General features: G+C 44.9%; 1 protein-coding gene across 2 annotated transcripts in view; it reads right to left on the bottom strand.

Annotated features, from left to right (window-relative positions):
- Nucleotides 1-5,901: 5,901 nt before the first annotated feature.
- The window catches only part of usp32 (ubiquitin specific peptidase 32), a 99,754-nt gene continuing 93,990 nt past the window's right edge, over nt 5,902-11,665 (bottom strand). Inside the window, exons 31-34 of one of the 2 annotated variants that reach the window (XM_029715987.1) lie at nt 8,859-9,096; nt 7,977-8,452; nt 7,089-7,181; nt 5,902-6,921 (exon numbers count right to left, since the gene is read on the bottom strand). In XM_029715987.1, coding sequence (XP_029571847.1) covers nt 6,748-6,921; nt 7,089-7,181; nt 7,977-8,452; nt 8,859-9,096 — 981 coding nt within the window. In that variant the 3' untranslated portion in view covers nt 5,902-6,747. Of the gene's footprint in view, nt 6,922-7,088; nt 7,182-7,304; nt 7,494-7,976; nt 8,453-8,858; nt 9,097-11,665 lie in introns of those variants that run through there. The other variant, XM_029715988.1, reaches the window with a different exon arrangement.

Genomic DNA, 11,665 nt, shown 5'->3' with positions numbered 1-11,665 from the left:
ACAAAACTTCTTCAGTTGGAAATAGATGCTTCACAGTGAAGTTCGGTCCCATCTGCGTCCCAAATGGCACCCCATTTCCTATACAGTGCACTACTTTTGACCAGGGCCCATAGGGCTCTACGTAAGGAATAGGTTGCCATTTAGGACGCATCGACTGTCTGTAGTTTTTTTTGGGGTCAGTCATAAATAACATGCTGTGAGTCTTTGTTTCGGGGAAGTAACTGTTCCAACCACCACAGCTGCTAGCTGGTCTGTTCTGCAGAAAGAGACACGGACTAAAACGTGGAAGGTTGGGGTTTCCGCTCACAGATACTAACTCAACAATACCTAGACCTGCAGGATGGGCCTGCTGCAAGCATGATTGGAGCCCTCACTCTCTGACACGTACACACACACACACACACACACACACACACACACACACACACGTACACACACACACACGTCAGACAACTGCACGCACACACAAGAAAACCAACCCACCAACTGAATGCCTTAATTGCATCTGTTGTATTGAATGTGTTGCTTGGATATTAGTTACAGATCAACAGTATCATCACACCATATACAACTACAAGTACAGTATTTTTTTCTCTTTTACAGTTCATATTCAAATACATCTGTTTTAACGGCTTATTTACAAAACACTTTATGTACATTTTCAATGTCAGTGCAATATCATTTTTATTCTTTAAACACTTTTTACAAAATAAAAAGATAATTTAAATTAATACATCTCTTTCCGTTCCATCAAAAATAAGGGAGGACAAAAAGTAATGATTTCAGTAGTAGACTGCACTCTCCTGCCACAGAGAGAGGGGGTGTTCACTGGTCAGTTAATACATTAGCCCTGGGCTTCACAGGATTGAAATGCTCATAGGAGTGTTTAAAAAAAAAAAAAAAAAAATACGATTTCTGCCTAGCCTGGAATCCAGAACAAAATGTAGCTGACTGGATCTGAAGTGAACCAGTAGGGCCATGGGTTCCAGGATGGCATCTCTGTGCTTGCTGCTGGTAAAGAGTGCTGAAGATGTGGTAACGGGCAAGGTATAAAATGCCTCCCTATTCCCTACATGGTGCACTACTTTTGACCAGAGCCCTAGTCAAAAGTAGTGCACGACATAGGGGATAGGGTGATGTTTGTGACGCAAGTCCTAATTTCCTGTCTCGCTTAAATGAGTCTCAGTGCAGGGCACATCTAGCCCATACAGCAAAGTTCAGAGCCACTGCATCGCTACAAACCAACTCTTCTCAAGCAAAATGTAGAAAGCCGCTTTGTTTGACTTGGATATGCGGTTCAGATATCCACACTAAACCACTACTTAGTATGAAGCAATGTATTGGCTAGGCATTCTAAGTGCTACTGTATGCTAGTGTAAACATTGGAACATGGGACTGTTCTATTGGAATGAAGTGATGTACACTGTATATACAAAAGTATGGACACCCTTTCAAATGAGTGGATTTGGCTATTTCAGTCACACCTGTTGTTGACAGGTGTATAAAAATCGAGCACACAGCCATGCAAACTCCATAGACAAACATTGGCAGTAGAATGGCCTTACTTGAAGAGCTCAGTGACTTTCAAATGCGGCACCGTCATAGGATGCCACCTTTCCAACAAGTCAGCTCGTTAAATTTCTGCCCTGTTAGAGCTGCCCCGGTCAACTGTAAGTGCTGTTACTGTGAAGTGGAAATGTCTAGGAGCAACAACAGCTCAACCGCGAAGTGGTAGGCCACACAAGCTCAATACCGAGTTCCAAACTGCTTCTTGAAGCAACTTCAGCACAAGAACTGTTCGTCGGGAGCTTCATGAAATGGATTTCCATGGCCGAGCAGCCGCACACAAGCCTAAAATGCGCAATGACAAGCATCGGCTGGAGTGGTGTACAGCTCTCAGCCATTGGACGAATTTGGGTTTGGCGGATTCCATGTTTGGTGGAGAAGGAATAATGGTCTGGGGCTGTTTTTCATGGATCAGGCTAGGCCCCTTAGTTCTAGTGAAGGGAAATCTTAACGCTACAGCATACTATGACATTCTAGATGATTCTGTGCTTCCAACTTTGTGGCAACAGTTTGGGGAAGGCCCTTTCCTGTTTCAGCATGACAATACCCCCGTGCACAAAGCGAGGTCCATACAGAACTGGTTTGTCGAGATCGGTGTGGAAGAACTTGACTGGCCTGCACAGAGCCCTGACCTCAACCCCATTGAACACCTTTGGGATGATTTGGAACGCAGACTGGGAGCCAGGACTAATCGCCCAACATCAGTGCTCAACCTCACTAATGTTCTTGTGGCTGAATGGAAGCAAGTCCCAGCAGCAATGTTCCAACATCTAGTGGAAAGCCTTCCCAGAAGAGTGGAGGCTGTTATAGCAGCAATGTTCCAACATCTAGTGGAAAGCCTTCCCAGAAGAGTGGAGGCTGTTATAGCAGCAATGTTCCAACATCTAGTGGAAAGCCTTCCCAGAAGAGTGGAGGCTGTTATAGCAGCAATGTTCCAACATCTAGTGGAAAGCCTTCCCAGAAGAGTGGAGGCTGTTATAGCAGCAATGTTCCAACATCTAGTGGAAAGCCTTCCCAGAAGAGTGGAGGCTGTTATAGCAGCAATGTTCCAACATCTAGTGGAAAGCCTTCCCAGAAGAGTGGAGGGCTGTTATAGCAGCAATGTTCCAACATCTAGTGGAAAGCCTTCCCAGAAGACTGGAGGTTGTTATAGCAGCAAATGGGGACCAACTCCATATTAATGCCCATGATTTAGGAATGGGATTTTCGACCAGGAGGTGTCCACATACCTTTGGTCATGTAGAGTGTATTTAAAATATTGGACAAAATTCCCTATAACATTCAATAGTTAGACATCGTTTTACAGTGGGTGGGAAGAGAAATATTTAAAAAAAGACAAAAGAACGTTCAGTAATTCAATCTGCATTAATCTCACAATACATTTTCTGACAAGGAAAATACCATTTCATTCAATGACAGAAATCTTATCCAGTGCATCCATGATGATCATAATTCCCCCTCCCCCCAGCAACAACTTTTGAAGGGGTTAGGGGCTTTAAGGATCAGCTAACATTCTCCTGAATGAATCTGGAACTTGCTTGGAGGACAACCTCACTATAGTCGAACGTTTAGAAATCCTAAATAACGAGAACCGTCGAGTATTGTATTGTTTTCCTGGGAAGAACACAGACATCTGTTCACAGCGGTGACGTAAAAAGATGGCCGCTCTACAGAAGAGCTGCTACTAAAAGCCAGACAAAAAACTAAAATATCTCAATGACTTTAAAGTTAAAGGTGAAATAAAATAAAGTGGTTCAGGTGCATTCATCCAGTACACTGGGCCTGTTCCAATACTTTAGAAATGCATCCTTCCTTCCATAAGGTAATCACATATCTATAAGTGATTGGATAGCTATAATCGAAGGTTACCACCATGGTACTTTCACCAACCCAACCACTTCAGCTCTGTGATTACTTCAAGGAATGTAGGAAGGATGCATTTCTCAAGTATTGGAACAAAGGGCAAAGTCTCCTCTGACAGTCCACTGAACTAAAATCTCCTGATAATGCAGTCTTTCTGCCCAAAATCGGTCATCACTAGTTACCACAGCCACAATGTCATAATTATGGCTAAACCCCATCGATTTCTAAAACGTATCTTCTTAAAAATCTGTTTTTAAACCTAACCACACTGTTAACTTTATGCCTAAACCTTAAAATAAGAACAAAAAGCATATTTTTTGTAAACATGAATTTGTACAATATAGCCAATTTTGACTTTGTGGCTGTGGTAACTAGTGACAACCGCCCCAAATCAGGTTTGATCTTTCTCAGAGCACTAAAATGTGAGCCTTTGATTGGCCAGTAGAATCTGTGTAACACTTTGGCTTGACTATGTGTCACATCTCTGCCAAGTCGACATGGAAACACATGTATGACAGACAGAGGAAGCAGACATTTGGCAAGCGGCTTGGCCACAGTCACGAACAGATCTAGCAATGTGCACTACCGTAGTCTTCCTAGTGTTGTTAAAAAGACGCCCTAACACCCGTTAGCATACCTGCCATGAAATGTGGGTCATCACTAACCATCATAGTGCGTTATGACATATATATCATACTTATGACAGCGCTATGAAGACCAAATGACAGCGCACTTTAAGTAGTGTTTTACCACAGATTATTTTATCTAGCAGCTGATGGAAATGATAAAAACATTGTATTTTTGTTGAGAGAATGGGGCATTGAAGACTAGATATAACATGGTATTGTGGAGAGAATGGAGCATTGAAGACTAGATATAACATGGTATTTTTGTTGAGAGAATGGGGCATTGAAGACTAGATATAACATGGTATTGTGGAGAGAATGGAGCATTGAAGACGATATAACATGGTAATTTGACAGGCAGTCCTAGCCTGCATCCCAAACGGCACCCTATTCCCTATGGGCCCAGGTCACAAGTAGTGCACTAGGGAATTAGGGTGCCATCTGGGATGTACCCTATTCATTTACAGTATCAGACTAGCTCCCTACAACGTACTGTAGACAAACAGATAACAAACCTTTAAACCAAACAGAGACGACAACAACCTTTAAATGAAACAAATTGTGCATAAAACAAAAAATACAATAAAAATACATCTCTATAAAATAAGTTTTTGGAGAAAGAGAGAACAAATAAAATATATATAGATATATATATATATGCATCTCTGAAACATCCTCTATGGCACCTGTCCAGAACATAACCCAGATTTAAACTCAAGCTTGTGAGTTTAAACGACTACAATGAACGCCCCCTAAATTCATTCAATTGTTGATCAGCAATTGCACAGTTTTGTTTTGGCAGTTGCTTGGCAAGGGCCAAATTTTGGTCAAACACCTCGATTTTGTGGAATCTTTCATCATAAAGTGAGATCATCATTTTTTGAAGTGCATGCTCGCAAGTGTGTGTGTGTGTGTGTGTGTGTGTGGACATAAAAAGAGGAAGTGTGTGAGGTTTTAATACTCTCACAGATATTTTACAGTTCCAATTGGCCAATGAAATGCAAGCGACAGTGAGGTAGCAATACGAGTTGTTTTTGTACTGACAGTATCGCTACTGAAGAAGGAACATAAAGGTGTTCTCCAAGGGAGATGTTATCAATAAAACAACACAGTAATCTTCATCCTACCGTTACTGTATAGAGTTATAGAGCCAGACATTATGTAGGTTGTGTGGACATATTTTGATGGCTGCAGGGGAGGAAGACGCACAACAGGAAAGCAATCTCAGTTTATGTGATGACAATCCAACACACATACAGGGGGTGGAGGGGGGGGGGTCCCTCAGGCTAAATGTACACCAGTTTAGTGCTTTATGTGGGGCTTAAAATGTTGTTCTCTTGGCAACCTTGTCACTAGCTTTCAAAACAACAAGGGGGGAACCCACCGATATACGAAAACAAGTGCTTCAGTTTGTGATGACCATTTTGTGCTTCTTGGCGACCAGTGACTGGCTGAAGAAGAAGCGTTGTGTCATTTCCTTTCCATACGTGTATGGCTGAGTGGATCGGTCCATAGTTACAGGCAGAGTGTTGAGGGGTAGGTGGGTCGGTTCAGAGTTACAGGCAGAGTGTTGAAGGGTAGGTGGGTCGGTCCAGAGTTACAGGCAGAGTGTTGAGGGGTAGGTGGGTCGGTCCAGGAGTTACAGGCAGAGTGTTGAAGGGTAGGAGGGTCGGTCCAGAGTTACAGGCAGAGTGTTGAAGGGTGGGTGGGTCGGTCCAGAGTGTTGAAGGGTAGGTGGGTGGGTCGTGGGTGGGATCCTGATCACTGCAGGACACAGTACTTCTTGTAGTCAGACTCAAAGTCCTCGTCCATGCTAGTGGTGTCGGCCATCTTCTTGCCATCAGTCTTTGGTAGGAACTGAGAGTAGTCCACTGCCTGCTGCTCATAGAACAGGATGTAGGCGGAGTCCGTGTCCATCTCCTCTGAGTGCACTTCCTAGGGAGGATACGGCAAACAAGTACGCACTTGAAAAGAGATGTCTAGTCCTTAAAGTGACTAATTGGTTTGCTAGATTATATTGACTATTAGTAGAGGATGTGTGTGTGTGTGTACAGGCAGAGTGTTGAGGGGTAGGTGGGTCGGTTCAGAGTTACAGGCAGAGTGTTGAAGGGTAGGTGGGTCGGTCCAGAGTTACAGGCAGAGTGTTGAGGGGTAGGTGGGTCGGTCCAGGAGTTACAGGCAGAGTGTTGAAGGGTAGGAGGGTCGGTCCAGAGTTACAGGCAGAGTGTTGAAGGGTAGGTGGGTCGGTTCAGAGTTACAGGCAGAGTGTTGAAGGGTAGGTGGGTCGGTCCAGAGTTACAGGCAAAGTGTTGAAGGGTAGGTGGGTCGGTCCAGAGTGTTGAGGGGTAGGTGGGTCGGTCCAGAGTTACAGGCAGAGTGTTGAGGGGTAGGTGGGTCGGTCCAGAGTTACAGGCAGAGTGTTGAGGGGTAGGTGGGTCGGTTCAGAGTTACAGGCAGAGTGTTGAGGGGTAGGTGGGTGGGTCCAGAGTTACAGGCAGAGTGTTGAGGGGTAGGTGGGTCGGTTCAGAGTTACAGGCAGAGTGTTGAGGGGTAGGTGGGTCGGTCCAGAGTTACAGGCAGAGTGTTGAGGGGTAGGTGGGTCGGTCCAGAGTTACAGGCAGAGTGTTGAAGGGTGGGTGGGTCGGTCCAGAGTGTTGAAGGGTAGGTGGGTGGGTCGTGGGTGGGATCCTGATCACTGCAGGACACAGTACTTCTTGTAGTCAGACTCAAAGTCCTCGTCCATGCTAGTGGTGTCGGCCATCTTCTTGCCATCAGTCTTTGGTAGGAACTGAGAGTAGTCCACTGCCTGCTGCTCATAGAACAGGATGTAGGCGGAGTCCGTGTCCATCTCCTCTGAGTGCACTTCCTAGGGAGGATACGGCAAACAAGTACGCACTTGAAAAGAGATGTCTAGTCCTTAAAGTGACTAATTGGTTTGCTAGATTATATTGACTATTAGTAGAGGATGTGTGTGTGTGTGTGTGTGTGTGTGTGTGTGTGTGTGTGTGTGTGTGTGTGTGTGTGTGTTCTTACCTTACAGCTGCTGTCGTTGTAACAGTACCATTTGTTGTTGGGGTTTTTGGCATAGGTCACATAATGTCCTCCTCCCATGATACCTGAATGGCACTGTGGAGAGAGAGAGAGAGAACCACCTATTACCTCCCATGATACCTGAATGGCACTGTGGAGAGAGAGAGAGAACCACCTATTACCTCCCATGATACCTGAATGGCACTGTGGAGAGAGAACCACCTATTACCTCCCATGATACCTGAATGGCACTGTGGAGAGAGAGAGAGAACCACCTATTACCTCCCATGATACCTGAATGGCACTGTGGAGAGAGAGAGAAGCTCCTATTACCTCCCATGATACCTGAATGGCACTGTGGAGAGAGAGAGAGAACCACCTATTACCTCCCATGATACCTGAATGGCACTGTGGAGAGAGAGAGAACCTCCTATTAAATAACACAATATAGGCCATGCTCAAAAGTAGTATACTATATAGGGAATAGGGTGCCAGCCCTGGTCAAAAGTAGTATACTATATAGGGAATAGGGTGCCAGCCCTGGTCAAAAGTAGTATACTATATAGGGAATAGGGTGCCAGCCCTGGTCAAAAGTAGTATACTATATAGGGAATAGGGTGCCAGCCCTGGTCAAAAGTAGTATACTATATAGGGAATAGGGTGCCAGCCCTGGTCAAAAGTAGTATCCTGTATAGGGAATAGGGTGCCATTTTGGGGCGTAGAGGCTTTCTAATCTACACCAACCTTCTAGTCAGTCGGAACCCAAAATATCTAACCACACACACACACACACACACACACACACACACACACACACACACACACACACACACACACACACCTAAATCCAAACTTCCTGAGGTATAGGTTAGGAGTTTTGGAAGCACTCACTGAAATTGCATATAAGTTGTAGATGTTCTCCAGGCTGTTGTCTCTTTGGTGCAGCGGGGCGGTGGGCGTCTCTAGGTTCATGCTGGGCGCCGTACTGGCCTCCGTGCGCTGTAGCCCGTTGCTATGGCCACCGCTGTCCCCGTTCATCACGATGACGTCACTGAGGCTGCTAAGTGCGTCTGTGGTGGACATCTCCGGCTCGCTCCTCACTCCCACGAGCACAGCCTCCGTGTCCGCCTGCAGTCTTCCCTCCCTGGGCTCGGTGTCAGAGTCGCCGCCCCCCTCCCTGGTACTACCCTCCAGGTTCTCCTTGCTGTTGGAGAGGCGGTGACGGCTGCCCAGCTGGGGGAGCCTGAGGTGGGTCTGTCTGTGGCCTGTGCCCCCTGACCCTCCTCCTGTCTTGGGGCTGCTGCAGGGGCTGCTGGTACAGCTGATGGAAGAGGGAGGGGCTGACTTCCTGCCTGAAGCTGGAGAGGCTGTGGAGACACAAAGAGAGAGAGCGAGACTCAGTAAAACAGCTTGACCTCATTCTTCCTGTGTATATGGGCTATGTGGTGTATTGTGCACTATGAATATAAATAAATATGCTTGCTCTGGTTTCGGTTGTTTCTGTGTGTTTTATTACCTCTTTCCGAATGACTGGTTTGTTTAACAATGGGAAACTACTGCAGATCACTGGGCTATCATCAAGCTAATCAGGGACTTGGAAGCAACAGTCACTTGAGACAGGTGAAGTAATGAAACCTAACCAGGATTGAGACAGGAGTGAGACAGATGACACCCTATTCCCTATATAGTGCACTACATTTGACCAGGATCCATAGGGACTATGCACTATAAAGGGAATAGGGTCCCATTTGGGATGTAGACAGGATGACAGACCTTTGAGGATGTTGAGGAACCCAGCAGGGGCGGAGATGGAGGACACGGTTTCTCCTCCTCCTATCCTCAGTAGCTCCTCCCCCTCGCTGCGGCTCTGCACACTGTGTAGCCCGTTAAGCCCCGCCTCCCGGGGAGCCAGGTAAACACTAGGGTCAAACCTCTCTCTGGGAAACTGGACGATCTTCTGAGACTTGATCCAGCGACCGTTCACAAACTGGAATCTCTTCAGGTGTACTATCTGCAATGCAGAGCCAAGCAACAACATAAACTAATGAAACATTGATGTAGATACGTCTGTTTACATTGATAATAATGAGCTCTTGCTCTTTAAATAATAATAATAATAATAATAATAATATAGGAAATAGTGGTGTAAAGTATACTGCGTTTCAATCATACTATGTAGTGATGGTGGGCGCCATGTAGTGATGGTGGGCGCCATGTAGTGAGGCTGGGCGCCATGTAGCGAGGCTGGGTGCCATGTAGCGAGGCTGGGTGCCATGTAGCGAGGCTGGGCGCCATGTAGCGAGGCTGGGTGCCATGTAGTGATGGTGGGCGCCATGTAGCGAGGCTGGACGCCATGTAGTGAGGCTGGGTGCCATGTAGCGAGGCTGGGCGCCATGTAGCAAGGCTGGGCGCCATGTAGCGAGGCTGGACGCCATGTAGCGAGGTTGGACGCCATGTAGCGAGGTTGGACGCCATGTAGCGAGGCTGGGTGCCATGTAGCGAGGCTGGGCGCCATGTAGCGAGGCTGGGCGCCATGTAGCGAGGCTGGGCGCCATGTAGCGAGGCTGGGCGCCATGTAGCGAGGCTGGGCGCCATGTAGCGAGGCTGGGCGCCATGTAGCGAGGCTGGACGCCATGTAGCGAGGCTGGGCGCCATGTAGTGAGGCTGCGTGCCATGTAGCGAGGCTGGGCGCCATGTAGTGAGGCTGGGCGCTATGTATCGAGGCTGGGTGCCATGTAGTGAGGCTGGGTGCCATGTAGTGATGCTAGGTGCCATGTAGTAGTGTATCATGTGCCCCATCCTGTGGATGTTCTGAAAAACCTAAGGTACCTCCCAAATGGCACCCTATTCTCTATAGTGCACTACTTCCTCATAACATCTAACTACAGTATCTGGTAGCCTCATAACATCTAACTACAGTATCTGGTAGCATCATAACATCTAACTACAGTACCTGGTAGCCTCATAACATCTAACTACAGTATCTGGTAGCCTTCATAACATCTAACTACAGTACATGGTAGCCTCATAACATCTAACTACCTGGTAGCCTCATAACATTTAACTACAGTATCTGGTAGTCTCATAACATCTAACTACAGTATCTGGTAGCCTCATAACATCTAACTACAGTATCTGGTAAACTCATAACATCTAACTACAGTACCTGGTAGACTCATAACATCTAACTACAGTATCTGGTAACCTCATAACATCTAACTACAGTATCTGGTAGCCTCATAACATCTAACTACAGTATCTGGTAACCTCATAACATCTAACTACAGTATCTGGTAGCCTCATAACATCTAACTACCTGGTAGCCTCATAACATCTAACTACAGTATCTGGTAACCTCATAACATCTAACTACAGTATCTGGTAACCTCATAACATATAACTACAGTATCTGGTAGCCTCATAACATCTAACTACAGTATCTGGTAGCCTCATAACATCTAACTACCTGGTAGCCTCATAACATCTAACTACAGTATCTGGTAGCATCATAACATCTAACTACAGTATCTGGTAGCATCATAACATCTAACTACAGTACCTGGTAGCCTCATAACATCTAACTACAGTAGACAGTATCTGATAGTGTTGTCACGATACCAGAATTTTTACTTCGATACCTGGATTAGTATCACGATACTCAATACCGAAACTCAATACATAAATACGTGAAACCAAAAAAAAAAAGCCTATTATCTAAAGTCCCAGAATAACCCCTGGGCTTTAATTTAGAGAAATATTAAACAACATGATGATAACTGGTGACCAACTAAAACAACACAGAATGTGTTTTATATTCAGTTCTTTAACAAATAAAACACCATGTTAAATAATACAACAATATCTTAAAATGTTCCTGCTGCAAAACCATTCCTGAGACGCAGAGCATAGAAAATAAAGTGTACAATTACATATTAACTATTTTAAAATGTAATTTGATACATATCAGGTTTAATTTGCTCATCTATGGCCATAATATTGGCTCAAATGACATGATATTTATTAGACCTATGATTCATTATAGCTAATTATACCATAGCATTGAATATTTGTTTCTGATTGGCTCAGTTGGTAGAGCATGGTGTGTGCAACGCCAGGCTTGTGGGTTCGATTCCCACGGGGGGCCAGTACAAAAAAAATAAAGTATGAAATGTATGCATTCAGTACTGTAAGTCGCTCTGGATAAGAGCGTCTGCTAAATGACTAAAATGTAAAAAAAATAAAAATGATTGGCTTGCATGGCATTCGATAGCATGCATTATTTCCCTATACTACGAGTCGATATTCACGTAATAAATAATTCCCTTCGACCACGGCCATAAATTGGGCAAAAAACAAATATTATTTTCCATTTAGAAATTGTGGTCAAAGAGTCAACTTCGTTGTTGATTTTTGTCATACAGAAATAACAAAACATGTCGAAAAGCAGTTGTGGAAAAATTACCCAATAATCAGACTTGAGTAAAAGTCTAAAATACCTTAATAGGAAATGACTCAAAAGTCACCCAGTAAAATACTACTTGAGTAAAAGTTTGAAAGTATTTGGTTTTAAATATACTTAA

This window comes from Salmo trutta, chromosome 26 (assembly GCF_901001165.1).
Source record: "Salmo trutta chromosome 26, fSalTru1.1, whole genome shotgun sequence".
Taxonomy (NCBI): domain Eukaryota; kingdom Metazoa; phylum Chordata; class Actinopteri; order Salmoniformes; family Salmonidae; genus Salmo; species Salmo trutta.
Note: the sequence above shows the minus strand (reverse complement) of the source record. Positions and strands in the feature narration are given on the sequence as shown.